The 26,329-nt window shown below is 39.5% G+C and overlaps 1 protein-coding gene across 1 annotated transcript in view; it reads left to right on the forward strand.

Moving 5' to 3' along the window:
* Adamts19 (ADAM metallopeptidase with thrombospondin type 1 motif 19) overlaps positions 1 to 26,329 on the forward strand; it is a 195,127-nt gene that overhangs the window by 22,204 nt on the left and 146,594 nt on the right. The window contains exon 3 of the mRNA XM_021150815.1: positions 23,406 to 23,571. Coding sequence (XP_021006474.1) covers positions 23,406 to 23,571 — 166 coding nt within the window. The remainder of the gene's footprint in view (positions 1 to 23,405; positions 23,572 to 26,329) is intronic.

The raw sequence follows: 26,329 nt of genomic DNA on the forward strand, positions 1-26,329 counted from the left end.
CCAACTCTGGGAACTACCCCAAGTCTCTGCTTTCTACAGATATTTCATTTCCTAGAGAGTAAACAATGAACTTCTTAAGTAAAAACATATTCCATAAACACCCTCATTACGTGACTACGCCTATAGGCCACTTCAATTAGTTTTTAATCTTTTGAATTAATTTTTCCTGCATATCTTGCTTTCTCTTGTGCATTTGTGGGTTGTTTTCTTCTTTCTTTCTCTCTCTCTCTCTCTTTCTTTCTTTCTTTCTTTCTCTCTCTCTCTCTCTCTTTCTTCCTTCCTTTCTTTCTTCCTTCCTTTCTTTCTTCCTTTCTTTCTTTCTAAAATGTATTTATTGTATGTAAGTATTCTGTAACTGTCTTCAGACACTCCAGAAGAAGCCATCAGATCATATTACCGATGGTTGTGAGCCACCATGTGGTTGCTGGGATTTGAACTTAGGACCTTGGGAAGAGCAGTCAGGGCTCTTAAGTGCTGACCCATCTCTCCAGCCCCCGTGGGCTGTTTTTCAATGGAGCTGCTAGACTCCTGAATATACACATACTTGTTTAAGGTTTAATTCAGTATTGTCCTTTAACATATTTATAGCATTACTCCAGAGTATGTTACTCAGATAGCCAGCATTAATTTGCCACTTTAACATTTTATTTCCAAGGAAATGACTGTTAAAGTGGCATCTGCTTGTTTCCCTGCTTTTTGGTCACATTGATCTTTTTTTCTGCATTGTGAACCATTACCATCACTTCTATGTGATTTTCGTATTATGCAAATGGAAATTCTCCGATAGTGATTATATATGGTTCAGATGTTTGTCCATTCTAGCAAGTTGGTTTATGGATGCTTTACTATAAAGGAGTTCATTAAATTTACATTCCATTGTGGTTAAATTTAAAAAATATAACCAATATAATGGCTTGTAGTGTGTCTTTAACAAGACCTTTGTTTTTCATGTTATAATCAAGTATTTTATAATTAATAAATTTCAATAAAAGCCAACTTATGGAATGATGCACAGATTTTGTTGCTCTCAATGTTAGATCAGAGATGGGTGTGCATATGCTTATAGAATTTTAATATCTGTAATGAATCAGATCAAATAGATAAGAAGAATTAATTTTAAAGATGTATAGGCATGAGGGTATCTGTTAGAGAGATCTTTGATATTGTGAAAAACATTTTGCCAGTGAGTTGCTTGTTTGTTCATTTGTTTAACAACAGAAACTGTATTGCACAAGATATTTAAAGGATCAATTTGATCACGTTTTTACTCCCTACAGCCATGGTTTGAAAGTTGCTGTATTATTTTTACTACCATCTGTTCGCCTATAATGATACTGGATTGTTTTTTAAAGTTAAAAGGCTACATGCAACTTTTATTATTTTAATAAATTCAACATATCACATGGATGTAATTATTTGGCAGCCAATAGTTCAATCAGAGCACTGGGTTGACGTTCATTTATTTATAATTTATAATTTTGAAAACTTAATATGTGGTTACTGCTTTGTGAAGATTTTTGAAGGTGATCTTTTGCCATCAGATTTCATTTGTATATTTTCTTTTGACAATGAACTACAACTCTGGAGTCAAAAGGTAAAATAACATGCTTAGATATGACTTCTGAAAGGGCAATCATTCCTGGGGCTACCAGGGACATCTGAGACACTAGTTAATTTAACTTACAAAACTACATATTATCATTTTATTTTTTTATTGTTGTTTGAAATAATGAAATTGTACCCGACCTTTAGAATTTTCCTTATTTTATTAACCATCCAAGACGGATTTCACACCCATTATGCTGTCTGTTCTCTCTGTTATGAATCGTACATGTAATTTACTTTCTTTTGGGGGGTGGTTTCGGATAGGGTTTTTCTGTATAGTCCTGGCTGTCCTGGAACTCACTTTGTAGACCAGGCTGGCCTTGAACTCAGAAATTCACCTGCCTCTGCCTCCCGAGTGCTGGGATTAAAGATGTGCACCACCACCGCCTGGCGTAATTTACTTTCTTAACTACGACGGCCTTAATGGTCCTCTTTCCAAAAAACTGGCTGTGATGTAATCGCATCGACAGCAAATGTTTTCTCAAACTAGTTTCTGTTATTAGTTGAACCTCAAATTTATTTAGTTGAAGAATGTGGAATCGCCGTTGTCTTGAAAGTGAGCTTTTTTATAGTTACATATTTAAGATATTGACCATCCACAATGATAATAGATAGAATTTCAACTACTTATTTATTATTCTCCCTCCACCCTTTGTGTGTATGTGTGTATGTGTGTGTGTGTGTGTGTGTGTGTGTGTATTGATTTTGCTTGTAGAGGCCAGACTACAACTTTTAGTATCTTTGTTCAGATGTGAGCCATCTTTTTTTGAAACAGGATCGAGTTGAGTTCTTCACTGGAAATTCCTAAGCAGGGTAAGCTAGTTACCCAGGGGTCAACCTGACTCCACGTCTCTTCAGTGCTGAGATAACAAATGGTCACCACCATGCTTTTAACACAAGTTCTAGGGATCAAACTCAGGTCTTTGTGCTTGCAAAACCATCACTTTATCAACTGAGCCACCTCCCCATCCCCTAATCTAGCTACTTAAATGAAGAGTTACTGTCAACCAGAACAGAGATGAGAGATTTATAAAAGCAACTTGGCACTATTTGTTACATAATTTTAATTAATGCTAGATAAAAGACTAATGATTCTTTTGGACTTGTCTATTTTACCTGCTGAGGATTGAACCCAGGACCTCACATATACTAGGCCACACTCTACCACTGAGCCATACTCTCATCATTAATATGATTCTCATTCAGTTTAGAAGTATGGCAAATAATCTACAGGTATTTTTTATTCATGAATACTAGAATCAGTATCCTAAGAAGTCTTATAATAATTGAGAACTTACAAATAAAGTGTCTGGAATTGTTTTAAGTAAAATGTTGGATAGAACTAAATTGCCTCAATTCTTATTCTCCATTGTAAATAAGTAAGATGGAGGTTCCAGGTCACAAATATTATCTATTTTACAAGCAACTCATGTGAATTTCTTTTTGATGGATTGCTGTTAAATATTTTTATAACATTTCACTTTCTTTTTAAACCATAAAATATATTCATTAATATTGAAGTTGCAAAATCTGTATATGTGAGTGATGAAAACTTTTGTTGGATACTTTCAAATTCTTTCATTCAAATTTAAAATCTCTTTGGTATTAAGGAAAAAAGGATTGAATGACAGGTGTAGGTAACTTTTTTTTTTTAACACTACAAGTAATTGCCCATATTGTAGAATAGTTATTGTTCAGGATTTGTTTTCTGCTCCATCCAGACTCATGACCTAAAAAGCAGATGCATGCCAGTGATTTGGAATTATGAACAATATTACAGACCCCCCAACCCCCTTGAAATGTTATTTAAGAGTCAAGAGGGCTTGTGTATTTAGGTACATAGTTGATAATCGACATGAATGATAGTGGGCTTAGCATACATATATTTTGTGCTTTTTTCCCCTATTTTTCAGTGTTATTGTTTAATTGCCTAGGTCCATCTGACATGGTCCAAAATTATATTGTAATTCTTATGTGATTAATTTTTTGTTTGTTTGTTTTACATAGTGTGCATCCAAGTACCAATATCTCATACTGTTTCTACCATCAAAATTCATTCCAAGTTAGTCTTTTTTACTTCAGGGAGGCCTAAAAATTGTCATTACCAAACTGGCTCAACTGTTAACTTCTTGTCTAAATGTGGAAGTCTCTCTTAGCCTGTAGTCTCATCTATGTAACCTTCTTTTTTTTTTAAATATTTTTTATTAGGTATTTTCCTCAATTACATTTCCAAAGCTATCCCAAAAGTCCCCCAACCCCCCCACTCCCCTACCCACCCACTCCCACTTTTTGGCCCTGGCGTTCCCCTGAACTGGGGCATATAAAGTTTGCGTGTCCAATGGGCCTCTCTTTCCAGTGATGGCCGATTAGGCCATCTTTTGATATATCAGCAGTTAGAGTCAAGAGCTCTGGGGTACTGGTTAGTTCATAATGTTGTTGCATCTATAGGGTTTTACTGCTGTGAACAGACACCATGACCAAGGCAAGTCTTATAAAGGACAACATTTAATTGGGGCTGGCTTACAGGTTCAGAAGTTCAGTCCATTATCATCAAGGAGAGTGCAGGGCACCATCCAGGCAGGCATGATGGAGGAAGAGCTCAGAGTTCTACATCTCATGCCGAAGGCAAACAGGAGAAAACTGACTTCCAAGCAGCTAGGATAGGGTCTTAAAGCCCACACCAACAGTGACATGCTTCCTCCAACAAGGCCACCCCTACACCAACAAGGCCACACCTCCTACTAGTGCCCCTCCATGGGCCAAGCATATACAAACGTCACACTAAGCAATAAGAGGGAACCTCTTTTTGATAAGTCTAGACATGTTCCCTGCAACATTTATAATGATGAAATATACAGAGGGCAGGTTTTTAAAAAAGGAGTACCCCCCCACCCAAAAAAAAAAGTGCCTCATTTTAAGAGTTACTTTGTACAAGAAAGGAAAGAAATCTATTTTGGGAATGGGTGGATGATTCACTCCAGTTGAACCAACACATTTCTTTTTTAATGTTTAAACATCTAACAAATAAGGGCTGATATTTATTAAATATTGGGCGTGGCTATGAGATCCTTCTCTTACCCTGTTCTTGGTTTTTTTCTATGGGTTGTTTGGTTTTAGTGTTAAAATCTTACTCTACAGCCCAGACTAGCATCAACCTCTTGGTGGTTGTTCTTGTGCGTCGTTCTTAGAGTTTGAATTGTTCTCTATGCTCCTGTTTCGGGGACTCCTAAACACAGGAGAGACATTTCGTCCATTCATTGCCAGGTTTTAGGACTCAAACAACCAAGACTCAAGGCAGATTAAAGATCTAACAAAATGATGGGGATGGCCAGAACAGGAAACCAGTTTCAGGCAGAAATAGTCACAGCCACTGGGCTGTGAGCACATTTGTCTTATGTCTGAGGCCTGAAAACATCTAGGAGACAGAAACAGATGGGCTCTGTAAAGCAAGGACTGGAAGTACATTGGTCCAGTAGTAACCCTAATGAGAGTTGCTGCTATTCAGGAAGGGTCTAAATTGCTTCCTCATGGTGACAGTTAAAAAGGACAAGCACAGCTTTAGATATTTACCCATGATGCTGATGGATGACATCTTCTCAACATGGGCTTTGGAGCCCAGCAGACCTCTAATGTCTCTTCTTGGTGCTTCCTTGCTTATGCATGTTTTACTGAAGGCATGATGCATGAAAAATGCCCTGTATGTCTGAGTCGGAGCTTAGGATGTCTAGGGTTTCAGAGTGTATACCATTTTATGTTCGTCATTAAGGTCTATGATTTCCTAAGGCTACATGTAAAAGTCAACATGCTGCATTAACACCTTCAGCCTATGCAGTCTCGGGTGACCCGTGTATAAGTGAATAAAGACATACTAGGCGATAAAAGGCATTCAGTTATGCTTGGTTATGAAAACACTCATATGGAAAAGAACTCTGTCTCTGTTGGCACAAGGTTTATCTCCTTCATACAATAAACATACCGTTGTTGTGATTTGTTAATGCAAGTCAGCATGGAGACAGGAGAGGGAGAATTATTCAAGAATCTGAAGTGAAAAGAAGCTGCCACTCCCCTCATTTTGCTGTTATATTGCAAGTGATAAAGGGACTTAGTATCTACAAACGCAAACTTTTATTATTAAAGATACTTCAGTTTCTTTCTTAGAAGTGAGAAAATTCTGAAAGATTTCCTTACTGTGGGGCCTGCTGCACTTCCTACCTTTAGCATACTAAGCAGTGCATAGGGTATGCTTGGTCAATGCTGTTAAATAAATGACTTACTCATTTGACCTTAAATTGACTCCTCAGAAGACATTGCAGCACTTTTCCATTCTCTGAGTACTGATGCTATGGTCCTAAATAGTTTGCTTCACTAATCTTGTTTCCATGGTAAAACGAGTCTGCATCTTCTCTCTTGGGGTATGTAGGAGGTTGGCAGCATCTCTGTTAATTGTGAGGTCACCAGTAAGACCTGGCAGTGATGTGTGCTTCTCTCACTGCAGCTGTGCAGCTTTCTCAGTGGTCTCATTGAGCTCCACTTACAACCCAGAACTGGGCTGGGATTCCATGAGATAAGCCTCACCAGGGTTCATCACCATGGTGAGCGGCTCCCCCAAATTGTCCAGTGACTAACGCTTAACAACGAGGTGCATCGCTGAACACACCAGCTCATTAAATGCTAGGATGGGTGGGGACTTGGAAGCATCTTTTTCTTTGTTATTTATGAAATATTATAGGTCAAATAAAGTCAGTTAACAAATCCGGACTCTCCCTCTGACCCCTCAGTATGGAACATGTAAATTTTCTCATTTGCAACAGCACCAGCTGAAAATCCCCTCATATTGAGAGTGGCTTTCGGCAACTCCAATGATGAAGGCATAGGAATGTCCCTTAACTTAGATTCTGCTGTTGATTTGAACAACAGCCCCCAGCACATGTGTTTGATCATCCTGCCTAGTGCTTCTGACTTTTTAACTTTATCCATGTAGGTTAGACAGGGACAGCAGCTTCCTCCAACTAACTGAAACAGGGCTCATTTTTTAGATTTCTTTTTAAAAAGTTATCTCTAGAAAGAGAATGTTGATTTTTAAGATTTATTTATTTAACTTATATGAGTACACTGTCTTCAGACATAGCAGAAGAGGGCATTGGATCTTAATACAGATGGTTGTGAGCTACCATGTTGTTGCTGGGAATTGAACTCAGGACCTCTGGAAGAACTCAGTGCTCTTAACCGCTGAGCCACCCCTCTAGCCCAAAAGAGAATGTTTAAAAGATGCATGCAAACTACTCTTTTCTATCAGTCTTAGCCTTTCTTGCCTTCTGTCTGTTTCTGGCTCCCTTTCCATTTTCCAATCATAAGGTCTTGTGTTTGATTCTAAATCCTCTCTGTTTTGTCCCAGCATGTCCCCTCTAAAAGGCATCACTTATTTATATGGCTTGACAGTTTATCTCCCATGACTGTTTTTTTTTTCCAGCTTAAGAACCCCCCTTGAGCTTTATGTGCCTGTCTATTTGAATTCTGCATGTGAAGTCTTACAGATGTGCCAAACCTAGTTTCATTCTCACCAGAAAAACCATTGCTCTCTACGCCCATCGTTCAGTTCAGCACTGGGGTCAGGCTTTGATGTTCTAGTTACAGATTCCCATGTTCTCTTCTTTTAGACATCAGCCACACACTACCAAGTCACCCTTAATCATTCTGCGACCTGGCTCCCTTCTGGTTCAGCATCAAATCAATGACAAATCTGGGTGATGGCCCTCAGGTTTGGCTGAGGGGTCCAAGATAAACCTGAAGCGTGTTGAATTTTCTCCGCATCTTTAGTCTGGCTGTGATGATCTTGCACCTGGTCTATTGGGACAGATTTCAAGTGGGTCTACCTCATTCAGCTTCCATCTCCATTAAGTACATTTTCCAAGGGGGGGGGGNGGGGGAGGGGAAAGGAGAGGGAGAGGGAGAGGGAGAGGGAGAAGAACAAGAACATTTTTTTTTGAGGGGGTGAGGTTATCTCAGATTATGCTGCTGACTGTTTGTTTCCAGTTACCCTTCAAGTAAAACTGGAGTGTCTTCCTGTCCTAAAGGGTATCTGCTTCATGCTCAGACATCCTGGATATCTGGTTTCTGCTACTGTTGTGTGACTCCTGTCAATAGTGTGGTTGTCACAGTAGCGAGTAATTTTTAAACTAAATCCTGCTTGACTCTAGGTTTCCCTCCCTGCTGAACTTTACCCCAAGACCGCCTTTGCTCACTGCTGTAAGCCCTGCAGTGTCTCCAGACAAGGCTCCTGCTTCTGTATCTTCCTGTCCCATCCTTTTAAGGGTGTGAACACATCTGTGTCCTTCTACAAATACAGAGGCACAAATACAACTTAGACAAGTTATGTGCATACATATAGAGCCTGAAAACTCAATGCCTATTCTAAGCCTTTTTAAAATAAAAAATCTAGTTTAGTGCACTTTTAGCGTATTTACAGAATTACAGACCTTTTAAAATTACATAATTTTAAAATGTTTTTCTGACCCCCTCCCCCTCCCACAAAAGGAACTTCTTTCCTAGACCCTGGTAAAGACAATCAACCTTGGGTTTCTATAGAACTTCTATAGATTTCTTTATCTAGACAAGTTGAATGAAACAGAACCATGTCTTAGGCTTGTGTGTGTGTGTGTGTGTGTGTGTATGTGTGTGTGTGTGTGTGTGTGTGATTATTTCTTTTACTTAAAGTGTTTTCAAGATTTATTTATGTTGAAACTATAACAACACCTACTTCAGCATTGTTGAATCATATTGATATATGTCAGTGGTTCTCAACCTGTGGGTTGTGAACCTTTCAGGGATTAAACAAGCCTTTCCCAAGAGCCACATATCAGATATTTTTCATTCCAGATATTTATATCACAGTTCATAGCAGAGGCAAAAACCACAGTCATGAAGTGGCAATGAAAATGATTTTATGGTTTGGGGTCACCAGTGCCTTAACGAGTCATAGCATTAGGATGGTTGAGAACCACTGCGTTATGTAAGCATACACTTCATCTCTTGATAGACATTTGTATTGTTTTAATCTTTGTGATATTACTAAACCAATAGAGCTATGGCTATTAATGATCACGAGGTTTAATATGGAGGTTTTTATTTGTTCTGGGTTCAGACCTAGGGATAAAACTGCTAGGTCTTAAGATAACTCCCCAGAAAACATTTTAAAGAAATGAACAAATGGTTTTCTAAAGCAGCATTTCATAGGCCTGCCAGCAGCCTTACACTCTTCCTTCTTCTTTGTCCCCTTTTTACTGGAAATATATTTTCCCCTCACATATGCCGTAATTACAGTTTCCTCTTCCTGTGCTTCCCCCCAGTTGCTTCCCATCTCCCCTCCCATCTCCACACACTCCATTAAAAACAAACAGCCATCTAAGGGATAATAATTAAATATAATACGATAACACAAAACTAACAAATCAGAATTGAACAAAACAAACAGATGTATGAAACAGAGATCCATTCATTCCCATGCTCAGGAATGCCATAAAAATAACAACTGAGGTCTATTGTATAGTACACACACACACACACACACACACACACACACACACACACACGAAGGACCTGCTGCAGGCTTATGCAGGCCTTGCCCATGGTTCTTCATTCAGTCTCTCTGAGTTCTTAGGTGCATTGATCATGCTGATTTAGAGAGGTTTTTTTACTTGGTGTCCTATCTCCCCTCTGGCTCTTACATTATTTCTTCCTCCTCTTCTCCAGGATTCTCTGATTCCTGACAGGAGGAACTTGCTGGAGACATTCTATTAGGGCTGAGTGCTCACTCTCTGTATAATGTTTAGCTGTGGTGTGGGTCTCTGTGTTTGTTCCCACAGGCTGAGGGAGGAAGCTTCGCTGATGATGGCTAAGCAAGGCACTGATCTGTGAGCATAGCAGAATGTCATAGTCATTTTATTGACATATTTGCTATTTTAGTAGCAGAGTACTATTTCGTTTAACCCTAGCTTCCTGGGATGTCTAGTCTCAGGTCTCTGGGTATGGGTTGTGTAGTGGTTTGGATAAGAATGCCCCTCACAGGCTCATAGATTTGAATGATTGATCATTAGGGAGTGGTGCTACTTGAGAGGGATTTAGAACTTTGGCCTCTTTAAAATAGGTGTGAACATGTCGGAGGTCTAAAGGTCAGATGTTACTGGCAGTAGGCTTTGAGGCCTAAGGTGCTCAAACCAGGCTCAGTGTCTATCTGCCTGTCTGTCTCTCTGCCTGTCTCTGTCTGTCTCTGTCTCTCTGTTTCTGTCTCTCTCTGTCTGTCTGTGTTTGTGTCTGTGTCTGTGTCTGTGTTGTGTCTGTGTCTGTCTGTCTGTCTCTGCCCCTCTCTCTCTCTCTCTCTCTCTCTCCCCTGCCTGTGGATTTGGATGCAGAACCATCAGCTACTACTCCAGCACCATTCTGCCTGCATGCCACCTTCCTTCCAGACATGCTTCCTGCCACGGCAGTAATGGACTAACCTCTGACCCTGGAAGCCAGCCCCAGTGAAATGTTTTCCTCTCTAAGCGTTGCCACTGTCGTGATGTTTTTTTTTCAAATCACTGGAGGAACATTGACTAGGCTTGATTGATCACACCTCAGGAAGTGGGCCTTAAGGCAAACCACATATTGGTTGGTTACTCCTACAGCTCTGTGCCTCCATGGCCCTAGCATAGTTTGCAGGGAGGATACCACTGCAGATCCAAGAGTTTGTGACTTTGTTGGTGTTCACATTTCTCCTTTGGAAGTATGCAGAGTTAACTCTGAACCAGAAGTGCTAGAACACAGAGGTGACATCTCTCTAAGCGTCGGTTTGGCACCTCCATGCTCAACGAGTTGTCTAGGTGGTGTCCTCAGCAATGGGGCCTTACTGTCAGTTTCTGGAGAGCAAACTATCATCTTGGCAACAGCTTGCATTGTTAGGGGTTCCCATGGGACCCCTTTGGCCAATAATTCAATGGGGAGCATTGAAAAAGTACTACCCTAACCCTGTTGCATGCTGGATTTCTAGTTCAGGAGCAGTTTCCTTCCTTTCAGTACTCACGTCTGTATAGCTATAGCTATACTATTTATTGTTTCTCATGTTTAAATATGTTCTTACCTGGTGTGTAGTCAGCAGGTATGAGCGTGTTAAAATGTTAAAGTGTTTGCTTTTGGGAGCATGAAGTACTCCATTTGTGTCTTCCAGCATCCGATGTCACCTCACTATCCTATCCGGCAGGCTTCTGTTAGAAACTGTCTTTTCCTCCACTTACACTCCTTTTTCTCCAATATAATTGGCTATTCTCTTACCATAGATCTTCCATGAAATGCTGTTTCCTTAGGAAGGCTTTATTTGGCTTCTCTCTCCCGCCCTTCATCACCTTGTCTGTTTCTGTTACGGTACTTTCTACAATGTGTCATTTTGAAAGTATATTTGTGTGAATCTCTGATTAGAATGTCAGATTCGTGAAGATATGGATCAATGTGTTTTCATCATAGGACCCATAGGTCTTGTACACTGTTTGCTGTATGCTGGCCCTCCAAGAACAACACTTGTAAAGAATGCTGGACAGCTATCAGGAAGATACAGGGAACAGAACAGAACACAGTGCCTTTTGCTAGACTCCTTATAAACCAAGGGTTTAAAACTTGAGTTCATCCCCATTAGCAAACATTTTTCTCAAATTTAGTCATTCCATAGACAACTCACATGATTTATTAAAATAACTATAAGCAATGAGCTTATAATAAAATGAGTGGATGCAAGTATATAATGATCAATCTCGTTACGTAATATAAACAAATAGCAAATGGAGTCACTAGTCCCAGTCTTGAAAGCCTTGACATTTTGGAGAACAGCTTAGGCCAAGCAATTTATTTTCTGCCATATCCACAGACCCTATCAATTCTATTTGCTTCATTTGTTTCTTCAACACAGAGGCCAGAACAGAGCTATTTGTCATCAGACACATGCTTGAGCATTTGCACATGCATGTATGCACACGTGTGTGTGTGTGTTTATGTTACTGGTACTTTTACATATGTGTGCTCATATATAAGGAGGCCAGAGTACAGCCTTGGGTGTCATTTCTCAGATGCTACCAAGTTTATTTTTTTGAGAAATTATTGTTTCTCACTTGCACCAGAAAACCAGATAGTTGAATTTTCTCAGCAAGGTACCCCCATGGATGTCCCTGCCCAGCCCACCCTCCACCACAGCACTGGGATTACACGTGTGTGTCTGCCACCGAGGCTCACTTCTTCACACTGAGGCTAGAGACTGAACTCAGGCAAGCAAGCATGTAGCTGAGCCTTCTCCCCAGCCCCAAGGAAAGACAGTTTCAATCTGTTTTAAAATTCTTATCTCTAGAGCACGTCAGAGGAGACATCAGGGAAAAAAAAGCACAATGGCTTATAAGAAAATGGACAGGGAGAGCATGTGTTTCTCTGTTAGAAGAGGATTCTGTTCTGGTGTAGCACGTAAATAAAATATGACTGTGTTGAAAGAACACAAACACAAGAAGCTAGCATGAGGCCTCCTGCAGTGAAATCTGTAACCCTGTCCAAGAGAAGATAGAGAAGACAGAAACCAAAGGGCTTTGTTTTTAAATGCAAACCACATATGAGATCCAGCTCTGGAGGGGCCCTGGGCTTCATTCTAAGCACCTTTGCCTTTGCATCATGCTTCCAACTCTACTGACATTGCGTTTCCTCACAGATGCCCCTTAAGATCTGTGCCCACCTAGGACCTTGCTGAGAATGCCTCTTTAGCTCCTCCCACAAACCTTGGCACAGCTATCTCCTCTTCCCTCATCCACCGGACCATCCTCATATCAATTTTTAACCCTGTGTATAGCTCTACCTGTGTCCATGTTAGAATATATAATTTCTCACTGTTGTTTGGCTCAGGCATCTTAACAATATGCAACATCCTTCTGGTTTTCCTTATTCTGATATGTTTTGAGGTTGCCTTAGGTTTTAAGCTCCTCTATAAAGTATTTAAATTAGACACTCTTTCATAGGCCACTTGTGGGTTTAGGTAGGTCTCCTTCATAGAAAATGTCTTTAGTCCCTGAGGCTCTGCCACTTGTCCTTAGAGACAGGTTTTTGTCCTGGGTAATCATCTCTTCTGTCTTAAGTTTGCTCCTTAGGTGTCTGTCTAGAAAACTCTTAGGCTACATTTCCAGTTTTGTTTGATAATTGTGGACTAAAACACTGACAGGATCAAGGGGTAGGTGATTGTAATGCACTTAAACAATTATTCTGCAAGTTAGGTTTTTGATTCAGATAAGTGGCCCCTTCTTCCCCCCCCCCCGCCCCCCACTTCTTGATATGGAATAATGAGCCTCTGAAGCTTTATTCATAGTGGACTAAACCAGACCTCTCCTTGTGCAAGGCTGGCACTAGGAAGATTTTACTGAGCAAAGGGTTGAATGGTTGAGTCTCTAATGAAACTGGAAGAGATAAGTGACTATTTATCATTTTAAAAACACACAGAAAGGTTGTTTAATTAGATGTGAACATGTAAGAAGAGTAAGATCCAAAGCTGTATGAATTTGTCTAAACCTACATCATGTCCCATGATGCATTTGTATGTTCATATAAAAGTACATAGGTGGGCATGTATATGTATGTTGATTGACTAGAAACAACAATGTTATATGTACTCTCACATATAACATTCTATATGTTTGATGTGGGGACAGTTTCTTTCTTTAGCTGCATAAAATGTTCAGTTGTTATGTTCTGAAGACTTAAACAAAATGACCAGAACAGAGACTTAAAGACAAACTGAAAGCTTAAAGCATTGTCCCAGATCCTCCATGGGGACATCGTTGGGCACCTACGACTGACAGAGTCTGGTGATGAAACCCTGAGTTCTCTTGGATAGCCAGTGTGCCTTTGGCACCAAGGAGTCCAGCCACACAAAACCACTCAAGATAAAGTTCAGAGTCCTCAGCAAAGTGTGTTTCTCCTCTGTGTTGTGAGGGATAAGTTCTGGCCTTGTGTTGATAGCAGAGTTTGGATGTCTACCATCTGTGGGGTGCTGCGCCTGACATCCAAACCCTTAATGCAGAATTTTTTAAAGATGAGGATTATTTGAAATAACAATCACATGGCAAGCTCAGCTCTCTGCACATGGCCTCCCAAAGGCCATATGCACTCGGGGCCAGGCAGTCTTTGGTTTGAATCCTGTCGTCACCATGTGCTGGTTTGTAATCCTAGGACGCAGTAAATCTTTTGGAAACTCACTTTTTTTTTTTTTTTTGCAACTATAAAACTAGTAAATTATCAAGTGTGTTCCAAGATCAGTGAGCAGATTAAGTGAAGCAATACATATAAAGTCTTTGCCATATAACAATTCTCTCTTTTTGTCAATGTTTAAAAAATAAACACATAAATTCTTTAAAAAAAGAAACATGTAAGGGACTGCATATGGTTTTAGCATGCATGTGCTGATGAGATATTTTGTTAGTGACAAAAACTGGGTCATTTGAGAAGAGGGAATATTAATTGAAGAGTTACCTCTATCATACTGGCTATTGGGCATGTCTATGTGGCTTTTTGTTTGTGTGTTTGTTTAATGATTGTTGCAGGAGAGCCCAGTGCATTGTGGGTGGCATTATCCTTTAGCGGTTGGTCATGAGAGGTAGAAGGAAGCATCGTCTCTGCTTTAGTTCTTGCCTCCAGATTCCTGTCCTGGTTGAATTCCTGTGTGACTCCCCTGACTTCCCTCATGGAAGGACTGTGATCGAGACCTGTAAGCCAAATAAACCCTTTTCTCCTCTTGGTTTGGTTTTATCCAGTATTTGATCACAGCCATAGAAAGTAACTGGAACAAGGGGTAAATAGAAAGTAGATGGAGCCATGAGAAGAAATATGCACTTTGAGAAGTGTTAGTTCAGTTCAGAGAGAAGGATGATTCACCAAGTGAGATCATGGAAAGGAAAGACGAAGAAAGCAGATTTAACAGGAAACAAGATGACTGGGGTGGAGCACTGGAATGGTCTCTCTATGAGGGCTTATCTAAGTGGAGAGTTATAAAGGCAGAGAACATGTACTGATCAAAGATTAGCTTTGGAATGAGGACCAAGGCCTGTTTAACACATACTTGGTACCTCAACTGGCATTATCACTATGCCAATGTTGTTCATGCAGCCATATTGTTGAGGGTTCCTGTCAGCCCCTTCCTTTCAGTGTTTAGGAGACATAGTCTAACATGCATCCTGAGCCTTTGCCTCTTAAAATCTGTTCTCCCTTTCTGTGACTTTATCAAGTATGAGGGTTGCATTTCAGGTGTCTTTTTTGGGGTGTTGAACACATCGCTACCACTTGTCCTTTGAATCTTGGCCACCCTGTTAGTTATCTCTGTTCATAGCTCCATCTGTTGCATAAAGAATCTTGCTATATCTAGCCGAGTTATAGGTGGTCAATGGATGCTGGGACAGGGCCAATCAGTTTCCTTCAGGGATAAGTGCCTAGGTAAGATGTCTGACCCCAAATGGTCTATCCTGGACATATGGACCTATGTGTATTGCTGAACAGACTCCTGAGGTTGTATCCACATGTTCTTGTATAGATATAGATTGACTTGTAATGATAATAAAGAGATCAGGACTTTGGGGGAGGGGAGGGTGAGCCATGGGAGGAACTGGGGTTGGATTAGTGAGGGATGTAGATGCTCGTGTATGAAGTGCATACAAAAAATAAAATTAAAAGTACTGGGACAACAGGAAATGTGAAAGTGAACAGTTTGTGGTATTGGGAAATTCTGGCTTATCGTTGCAAGAATCCTTAGGTCACAACTTAACGAGGTGGTGTTGACCTTGGAAGTTTGAGTGAAGATAGAATAGCCAGTAAAATAATTTTTTTCCAGAGAATAAATTTAGAATGATGTTTTAAAACTGAATTTTATTTTGGAAATTTGGAGCCTTAGATGCTAGTCCTGGCGATGTGAATTTTAAGCAAGCCATGCAACATTTCCAAGGTGCTGTGTTCTTTGATTTTTAAGCCGTCGGTAATTCCCAGCTGATCTCTGAGTGTCTCTCTATTATTATACTTTTATGATTCTCTTTGAAACTTCTTGGCTGTGAAAGAAAACAGAATGGCTTTTATAGCCTGGTTGCTTGAAAAGTTTCCTCGAGATATTACTTGGACATATAAGGAAGGCGGCGCTGGAAAAGCCCAGTGGAAGAAATGAAATCTAGATTTTCCCTAGATGAAGTAATAGGTGCATGAACACACAACAGCAAGTCGGTAAGTTCTCTTTTAGTCCAGAGGAGAGTAACACATGGGGTTAAGAGCAGATTTCTCTGAGTTCTGATGCTGGAGTGGGCCTTCTGGTTGAAGGCAGGAGGCTACACACAGTCCCTCTTCTCAGAGCCCCTCAGACAACTCAGAGTAAACTGGGACAATAACTATCTTAGACAGTAAAGGAACAGAAAATGTGAAGTGCTGAAAGGCCACGGAAGGCTGTGGATACTTGATGAAATAGTAGTCTTCTTGATTTTGAAGAAATAATAGCTGTGCGCAGAGCCGAAGATATCCTGGGAAGAACGAGATATCTGGCAAAGGTCAACATGTACTGATGCACTAATTGTTATCTGAAAACACTTCAGTGTAACTATTGTTCACACAGATAAAATGTGTTCATTATGGTGATGTGAGATGGGAGTAGTAAGAAAAGAATGAGGGAGACAGGCTATTCCTCATAGGGGCGCAGAGGCTTCTCATAGCTTCTCCCTGAGTATCTGCATTAACACTTTTAAGTTTATTCCCTGAGTATATAAGGGAGATGCTGAAATGATCATGTCAGAAAGATCATTTTCTTATGATAGAAAAATAGCATGACTATGTGTGGGTTAGAAATATATTTCTGTACAGATTTATATATGGATAAGGAATACATAAAAACACTTCAGATTCTGATTATAGCAAAATACCATTTAAGCAGACTATAATTCTGGTTCAGCCATGTTTTGTAGTCACATTTTAAGATATAATGATTTGACAGCCATCAGAGATGAGCTGGGCACTCACTCCTCCCCTGAGTGCCATAGTCTGGACCCCAGCTCTACCTGCCTGCCTTCCTAAGGAAGCCTGCCAGTCTCAGGGACATCTAGCCAGGAGTCTAGCTTAACTGTCTCCTGAGAGGCTTCATCTGGCAGCTGATGGAGGCAGATGCAGAGACAAAAAGCCAAACATTAGGCGGAGCTCAGGGAGTCTTGTGAACGAGTGAGGGGAAGGATTGAGGGAGCCAGAGGGCTCAAGGACACCACAAGAAGACCTGCAGAGTCAACTATCCAGGGCCCATATGGGATCGCACTGAACCACCAACCAGAGAGCATGTGTGGGCTAGATCTTGGCCCTCTACACATATGCAGCAGACATGCATTTTGGTCTTCTTGTGGGTCCCCTAACAATTGGAACAGGGGACTGTCACTGATTCTGTTGCCTGCTTTTGGATCCCTTTCCCTATCTGGGCTGCTCTGTCTGGTATCAGTGGTAGCGGATACACTCAGTCCTTCTTCGACTTGATGTGCCAGGGCCGATTGGTATCCATGGGGAGGCGAGTAGTGATGGCGGCGGTGATGTGTGAGGGTGGGACTGGGAGGGGGAGGGAAGAGAGGAGGCTGCAATCAGAATCCAAAGTGAATATATTTAATAAAAAAGGATTAAATTTCTAAACTCACTAAATAATTACACTGCTAAATATGCACATATATGTATCATTTCTAAATATTTTTGTTATTTATTTCTAGATATTTTGTTATTTAAATATGTGAGTTTAGGAGGCATGAATTTTACATCTTATATGGTCTATTAGTTTCTTTCATACTCATTTATGTCAGATTCAATTATATCACATTGGCAGTTTAAAATTTGTCATGGGAGGAATATTTAACACCACAGAAATCTGCATGACTCATGGTTTGTTGTATTGTTTCATTGATTTAATAGAGTCATGAAGTTTACGCTAGTCTGGTTTTAATAATGTGGGATATACTTAAATTGTTGGTGGCTATAGACCTTATATCAAGAAAATAGTTTTAAATTTTGGTAATACATTCTTCTAGTGGTCTAAAGCTATTATCTGATTCACTGCCATCAGTTACAAATGAATTATACAGTCTGGTGTCTTTCACTTTCACGTTAAGTGCTAATATAAATGTAAAAATTAATCAAAATTCCTATTGGATTTATCCATGTTTGTTAATTATAAGAGCTCAACAAATACCAAAAAAAAATACTCTGTGAAAATCAATGATTGCTAAGGAATTTATTGTATTGTGTGTTTTTTTATTATTTGTAAGTTGTGTCATACACACCATTCATAAAATTGGTAAATAATATTTCTTAAATACTTTACAATGTTTAACTTATTTACTTACATGGGTGTGTCATACACTTTCATGTGTGGACTTAAGTTTTGGAATGCATTTCCTCATTTCTCTCTCAATCAGGCACTTTTTTGACTTGTTGCCTGTAATCTGTAACCTATCTGTCATCTCCCTGTACTTCACCTCAAGAGCAACAGCCCCAATGCATTATTATTCAAATCCTCCTTGTATACACCTTTTGTATATCCTGAAATTGTCATGACTTTAATTCTTTTATATATATAAATATTTTATGTAATAGTTAAGAAAGGCTAAATCAAGCTAATTACTTAGTGTTTGTAATTTGTATATTCTGTTCTATTCTTTAACTTAACACAAACTCCCTCTGATTCATGTAATTTGCTACAAACTGAATTTTCTTCTTTTTGAGGCCGTTTAATATTCACAGCATACATACCAAGTTTTCTTAATTCCCTATTCTGCGGATGTACAGTTAGACTGACAGGTATAAACAATACTTCAATGAGCATAGGAGTGCACATATCTCTCTGACTCATTTCATGTCCTTCATTCTCAAGAGTGGAACTGCTAGAGCACGTTTTAATGACGTGCTCTCACAAACCCATATACTTACCAAGTAATATGTAACTACTCCGTGTTTGCTATAAAGTCTCAACAAATTCAACCGATTCACTGAAATTTCCCCTAGAAATAAAGAAAACTGCAAGGAGGAACCAAGGAGGAATGAAGTGGAGGTCTGAAAGGGTGAGGGTAGTGAGTACCCAGGAGAGAAGTGGCAAGGGAGTTAGATCACCCAGGGTGGGCAGACAGTGCCACACCGCTTCTGGGCCGTGTACGTTTTTAGTGAGTCCTACATGCCTAATAACATCTCCTCATCTCTTAAGGAGCTTCAAATTCATTTGAACAAATGGAAGAGTTACCCTTGATTCACTGAAGCAGCCATGTTTAAACAGCAATGAGCATTGGCCAGGTTAATGTTCTAGATGTAATTAGAGTGGGCCCGTGGGTTGCCAGGAGCAGAATGGATATACCTGAATGGAGACCCATAGCAGCGACAGCTTACAAAACCAGACCTGAGTGTAAGACACAGATGCACTGGCCTAAAAGAAATATCAACTGATTTTCACATAAGCAATGTTAAATTGAAGAAAACCTGAAATTCTTTTTCAAAATTTTTTTTTAATTTTTGTGTGTGCTGTATATATATGCATGTGTGGGTATGTGTGTACAGGTGTATACATGTGTGTAGAGGCCAGAAGACAACCTCAAGGTTATCTAGGTTGTAGGTAGACATATGTGTATGCATGTGCCTGTGTATGCATGTGTGTGTGTGTGTGTGTGTGTGTATTTTAAAATAGGTGTGTATAGGCCACAGTTCCAACCAGGTATCTACCTCTATTGCTTTCTCCCTGGCTTTCTGAGGTAGGGTCTGAACCTAGGGCTCACAGATTCAACAAGGCAAGCTGACCAGCCAACTCCCAGGATATACCTATCACACATTCTTCGCAGTGGGAAGCTTTTCTCTAGAGTTGCATAGACAAGAGCTACAACCGCAGCCTTTTACATAGACGATGAGGAATCCAGTCTCAGGTGACTCCTGCTTGCAGACCAAGAACTTTATCCCCAAACAATATGCCCAGCCCTTACTATTTTTTTTTAAAGTAGGGGTTCTCAATGGTTTAGAACTGGCCAACTGGACAGGGCTGGGGCCAGTAAGTCCTCTAAGAATCTGCTTTTCTCTGCCTCCCCAGGGACACATCATCAGACTAGAGTTTTTTAAGTGGGTTCTGCGGTTCAAAGCCAGCCACCAGCACTTGTGGGGCAAGCATTTTATTGAGTAATGGACTCATTCCCCTGAACTTCATAAATCATGAACTCAAATAATTGACAATAAGTAGACATTACAGCAGAAATAAAGATAGGAACCACGTCAAGTCTTAAATTCATTATCTGATGTTATTGTACAGTATTTCAAAGTAATTTTGGAAAGGACAGAAGTGATGGCCACACAGCCACATACTGTGCTGTTATTTCATACGTTCTTTCGTTTTCTTCTATGCTAGCACTAAAGGAAAGTCTGCTGAACACTGGAGCACTGTACAGAGAGGTTAATAGGGGTTTGTAGTTTTTCACAGCTTGTAAAACCACAGTGTAGATAAAGCAATTTATTTTGCTAGTAGAAAAAAAACAATAATAAAAACCTCTCTCCGAGGACACAGAAAACCCGAGGATTAATCTAAGCTGGTATTTTGAATGATACAGACAAAAGCTGTAACACTTGTGTGTTGTGGTATAGGTTTCCAGGCTCTCATGGAAAGTCCTCAGTCTGACATTTGGTGTTAAATGTGCCTCAGAGGGAGCTAGGTCTGGCACACACTACTTAGACTGTAGGTGTGCATTGAGCAGATGAATCACCCTTAGAATTATTCTAACATTTTTTTCCCTTTTAAAAGTGTCCATTTTGTTTTTTAAAAAATATCTTTAGATATAGTTTTAGTGCCCCAGTGTGTCTGTATTATAGTTTTTAATCCTTGGCCAAACAAAATTTAACAGTATATATATATATATATATATATATATATATATATATATATTCCAAGCTATACTTAGTGTGCTGATAGAGGAACAAGAAATGTAATGTTTGGGCACTTATATTCGGCACATGTGTCATAATTACTGGAATAAAAATATCAGGGAGCAGGTATAGAGTATTTAATCAGTAGCAGACCCAAGGACAAGGACATTCCCTGTGTTTTCAAATACCCCTGTTACTGTCTCTGTGTGTGTGTGTGTGTGCGTGCATGGGTGTGAATTCACAACAACTTTCTTACAACCCCATCGGTAGTAGTAAGTCATGGCACTTCAAAATTGCATAATCTATTCAAGGGGTCATTAGATTCTATATGATACTAATGATACTACGTGTAGCTTAAATTTTAGGACTCACTGCTATGAATTTAGCAGTTTAGAGTCTGTTGAGGGTGTCTTACATTATGAACTCAGAATTTAAGTGAACTTGGCATGTTTGCATGAGATGTGTAACATCATGACTCATTCATTGGTTGCAATGTCATTGCTGGCTGAAACGTGTGAGTGAATCAGGATGCTCCATGAACCTGTGACCCAAGAATAGCACTTCCCTACTTCATCATGTGCGTCAGTTTCTAATTCAACACTGCTGAGTCTCATTTTGTACAGATGGCCTATATCAATATGTATTAAGTTGTATATTTTTTACTTTGTACTCTCTTTTTATCCTCAAAATGACCAAGGAAAAAATTCTGAGTCCATGTAATTACTTTAAAATTCAAATGAAGAGGTGTGTGTGTGTGTGTGTGAGTGTGTGTGTGTATGTATGTGTGTGCGTAGATATATTTTTATATATACACATACATTCTAAAGGCTTATTAGATAAAACATTTACTCTTAGTGTTTTTGGGGTGGTAAATCTGGCTTGAGGAGAAAGAACAGAGAGAGGTGGCAGGATTGTATAGTAATTCTTCAGAATTTTATTAATTGTCTGAATTACTCAAAACTTGTTAGGACTTTTATTTCCTCTGAAGTATCTTGCAGTGAAGATTTGATAAAGAGTAAAATGAATTAGTATATACTTATCACTTCATGTTGCTTGATAGAACATTTAATGCCCTCTAATAACGAAGTAAAAATTGCATTTGAAGTTATTAGCTGCAAAAATGGAGAAAGTAGATCCAGATTTTTAGTCACTGAGTTAAGTATATTTGTTAACTAAATTATATGTAGTCGATCTCTTGCTATCTACTAGGGAAAAGGCCATGAATATTTTAAAACAACACATATGTAGTATTTTTTAATTTAAATTTTAAATTTGTTTTCAGAGGAAATGTAGATTTTACTAATCTCCTGTTTGGAAAGATTGCTCTTTCTGAAGAAATTATTATGCTACCTGTATCTGTGCACCAAATTCAAATGCTCCATCCATTTCATGTGGTTCTATGAGGCTGAATTAAAAACATTATATAAATAGAATTGGGTTAAATAATTCATATTTCAGGAAAGTGATTTCTATAAGATTTGCCTGCTAAAATGTTAATATTATTAAATATATGTTATTTATAGGTTGGGTTTTAGAGTTAAATAATAAATGTTGAAAAGGCCAACTTCTGACAGTTCTGTGTGGAGTATTTTCCAGGTTATAATGCAGTTTATATGTCTTTTTTTCTTTTTTTTTCACCTTATTTTTGTTAGATATTTTTTGTCTTTACATTTCAAATGTTATCCTCTTTCCTGTTTTCCCCTCTGAAAAATCCCCTATCCCATGCCCCCTCACCTTGCTCACCAACCCACTCCTGCTTCCTGGCATTCCTCTATACTGAGGAGCCTTCACAGGACCAAGGGCCTCTCCTCCCATTGATGACTGACTAGGCCATCCTCTGCTACATATGCAGCTAGAGCCATGAGTCCCACCATGTGTTTTCTTTGATGGCTGGTTTTGTCCCAGGGAGCTCTTGGGGGAGTGGTACTGGTTAGTTCATATTGTTGTTCCTCTTTTGGGGCTGCAAACCCCTTCAGCTCCTTAGGTCATTTCTCTAGCTCCTTCATTGGGGACCCTGTGCTCTGCCCACTTCTGTATTTGCCAGGTACTGGTGGAACCTCTCAGGAGACAGCTAAGTCAGGCTCCTGTCAGCAAGCTCTTGTTGGCATCCACAATAGAGTCTGGGTTTGGTGGTTGTTTATGGGATTCTGCAGTTTATATTTCAAGAAGGGAACACAACAAGTGCTGAGGGTTAGCCTCAACATAAAACAAAAATACAAACTGATCATTTGTATTGATCCCAACTATATTTTACAGTGTTTACATTTACAGGCCCAATGAGATAAGTCAAAACTCAAGACATGAAATTTGTTCTTGAAGGTATTATGCTAAAGTTCTGATTCATTCTGAAAAGTTTCAAAAGTGTTTTGTGCAGAGTTTAAGACATTTTCTATGTTAGTTTCAATGCTGTGCCTCGTCATTGGCCTCAATATTTTACACGGATTACTTCACTAAGTTGAGGTTGTCAAGAAGTTGGCCTGTGTGGTGCCTGCAATTAAAAACTGCCTTGTCGCTGAACACGTTGTTCATGTTAGTGACCCCATGGGTCTCTCAAAGTCAGTCTTTAGCATTCCAGATTTTTTACTGTGCATCTGTTACTGGCGTTTTGCCTCCCACCCACACAGGCTCAGGCTAACTAAATGGAGTTTATGCTTAGTGCAGTAAGTGCATCAAGATGAAGTCATACTATGAGAAGGTGGCTGGCTTCCTAGTGGGGCTGCAAAAATAGCTTTGCAAAGAGTTCGTGTGTACATTTGTTAAAGAAAACAAGAGTGTGGGTGTGGAATCTGAAAAGCAATTTCTCAATGGTATTTCTTACATCTCTCTCTCTCTCTTTTTTTTGTCTGTGTGTGTGTTATGTGTTCCAGATGGGCTTTATACAACTCAATGAGGACTTCCTATTCATTGAGCCATTCAATGATACAATGGCCATCATAGGTCACCCACACCGTTTATACAGGCAGAAGAGGTCCACAGAGGAAAAAGTCACAGAGAACTCAGCTGTTCACCGCCATCACTGTGGTGTCATTTCAGGTAACTAATCCTGAGACAATTTAACTCTGTGTGTAGTACGAAGTGAATTCTTAGAAACACTGTCTCCGCCTTTCCATACCCACCTCTCCCGGTGTGCACACACCCTTCCCTTTGTCTCTTGATTATTAAAGTGGAATCCAATTTGCTTAATAGCAATTAGATATGATAGGTTTACTAGTTGGTGTTTTGATGTGGCACTGTATTTTAGTATCAAAAGATGGAAATTCTAAAATTCTTCAAAGACCAGCACAGGACCTCCTTTAGCATGTTTTTGAACTGGGAAGTCTTTCTTATGTTTTACATTGCACAGTAGAAATGACTGATAAGAATTCCAGACTTCTGAGTGAATACTGTGAACTCAAAGCCTTACTTAATCCACCTCTGGGGGAGTATACTCTTAATATAGGACTTTTAGAACTCATAAACATTCCAACCATCAACTTCCCATCATGTTTAATCTGTGGTGTCACAGGTATAATAATGTGGTTTTATTTGTTTGTTTACAATCCTGTGACCTTTAGGCAGAAATTTGTCATATTTGCAAGAATAGAAAGAAGACGGAATGGTACCATAGCCAACATCAGAATAAAATTGTCCCCTAAGACAGGTCTCTCAGACATTTGATGTGAGCATTTCAATAAGTAGTCCCTAAGTCGAGAAATGTTTTTCATTATAATGTGAGAAGATAGGAGCTTAAGGATTTTCAGTGTAATGAGTTTAAAATTAGACTTATAGGTTCGAATTTAATGTTAATGTAGTTAATGTACAGGATATGAATTTTAAAATCGACTATGATACTTGAGGCAAGGTTTATGAAGTGTGAGAGTAAGTAATATTTGCAGAGACCACAGCTCTCTAAGACGCTTGTTCAGATTTAGGAGAAAATATGAAATACATTGTGTAGGAGGCTTGTTTTGTGAAAATTCATGTACTATATGAAAAGCTCTTCTGTGGTTTGGGGAGATTGTTATCGTCTGATTCAGTGTATCAGATAAGACCATGTTGTATAAGACTAAGCCTTTTCCCTCTTTCAGGACCTGTTAATTCAAAAGGAGTGCAGAGCAAATTCAAACGCATGTTATATCATTGTGAACAAAAGAAGAACTCGTTTAGTATTTGAAACTAGAAACAACAGCAGTGGTAACTTTGAGATAGTCTCTTTAAGAAGTTTGCTCTGTATAAGTAATCCTGAGAATCTGCACCCTTTAACTTCTGCAGCCTGATGAGCTCCAGCCTTTAATTACTCAAATTAATGAAGGACACAGTGCAGGCTTTGTGTGCCATAGTTCACTGAGACAAAGAGTCTAGACCATCCTTGATTTTAATAGGTTAATAAAGCATAAATGCATGATTCATATTTGGCAAACATTCTTCACAATGTTCCTGATATACATTACATGGTACATAGAATATGCATAATATATTGACCTATTTGGATAAAACATTTGCATGCAAGGACAGAAAGCTGTCAGCAATCAGATGACTGGTTGGGTTTACCTATATTGGGGAGCTCTGTGTGTGGAAAGTATTTTGAAATTAGCTACATATGAAATATATTTATTTCCTTTATATGTACTGTGTTCATTGCTGCATTTTACTTTGTACTTCAAACCTACACATTAACACAATAACATGACTTAGGTTTGGGAATGTTACAATATTCTTAACAGGATAGAATTTTAAGATTTATTTTAGCTTGGTCTCTGTGTTACTCCTTTCCCTCATGTAAATGTCATACATTGTCTTATTTAGGGTTTTACTGTTCTAAACAGACACCATGACCAAGGCAACTCTTATACAGACAACATTTAATTGGTGCTGGCTTACAGGTTCAGAGGTTCAGTCCATTATTGTCAAGGTAGTAGCTATGTAGCTTCCAGGCAGGCATGGTGCAGGAGGAGCTGAGAGGTCTACACCTTCATCTGAAGGCTGCTGGTGAAAGACTAATTCCAGGCAGCTAAGAGTACAGTCTTAAAGCCCACAGTGGCACACCTACTCCATCAAGGCTACACCTCCAAATAGTGCCACTTCCTGGGCCAAGCATATACAAACAATAATATTCCACTTCCTGTTAGCAGCTTTCTTCACTAGACAGTCCACGGCTCTGGCATCTTAAACATCTTGGAGTCTCAAAGGCAACTTCAATATTACAGCTTCTTGTTTCAATGGCTGGGATCCACACATGATCTTCTGGGCTCCTCCAAAGGGCTGGTGTTACTTCCCCAGCTCTGCTCTCTGTAGCACTCTAAGCTCAGGTTAATCCACTCCACTGCTGCTGCTGTTCTTGGTGATCATCCCATGGTACTGTCATCTCCAATACACTGGGGTCTTCTGCTGCAACTAGGCCTTATCAATAACCTCTTATAGGCTCTCTTCATGGTGCCAAGTCTCGGCTTCTTTGCATGACCTCTTCAGCCCTGGGCCATCAACTAGAACTGAGGCTCTACCTTCACCAAGGACCTTCCATGACTTCTCACAATGCCAAGCCTCAGCTGCTCTCTATGACCCCTTCATACCATCAAAAGCAATACCACCTGGGTAATTCTTAAACATTTTACCAAGTACAGCTGCCACATGAGGTAAAACCTTGGCTATCTCTGAAACACTGCTTTTTTTGTGCTCTCAGAAAACACTTCCCAGAAGATTTCACCTCAGTGATTCTGGTCTCCTCTTTTTCCTTCTCCTTCTCCTTCTCCTTCTCCTTCTCCTTCTCCTTCTCCTTCTCCTTCTCCTTCTCCTTCTCCTTCTCCTTCTCCTT

Source organism: Mus caroli, chromosome 18 (assembly GCF_900094665.2).
Source record: "Mus caroli chromosome 18, CAROLI_EIJ_v1.1, whole genome shotgun sequence".
Taxonomy (NCBI): Eukaryota; Metazoa; Chordata; class Mammalia; order Rodentia; family Muridae; genus Mus; species Mus caroli.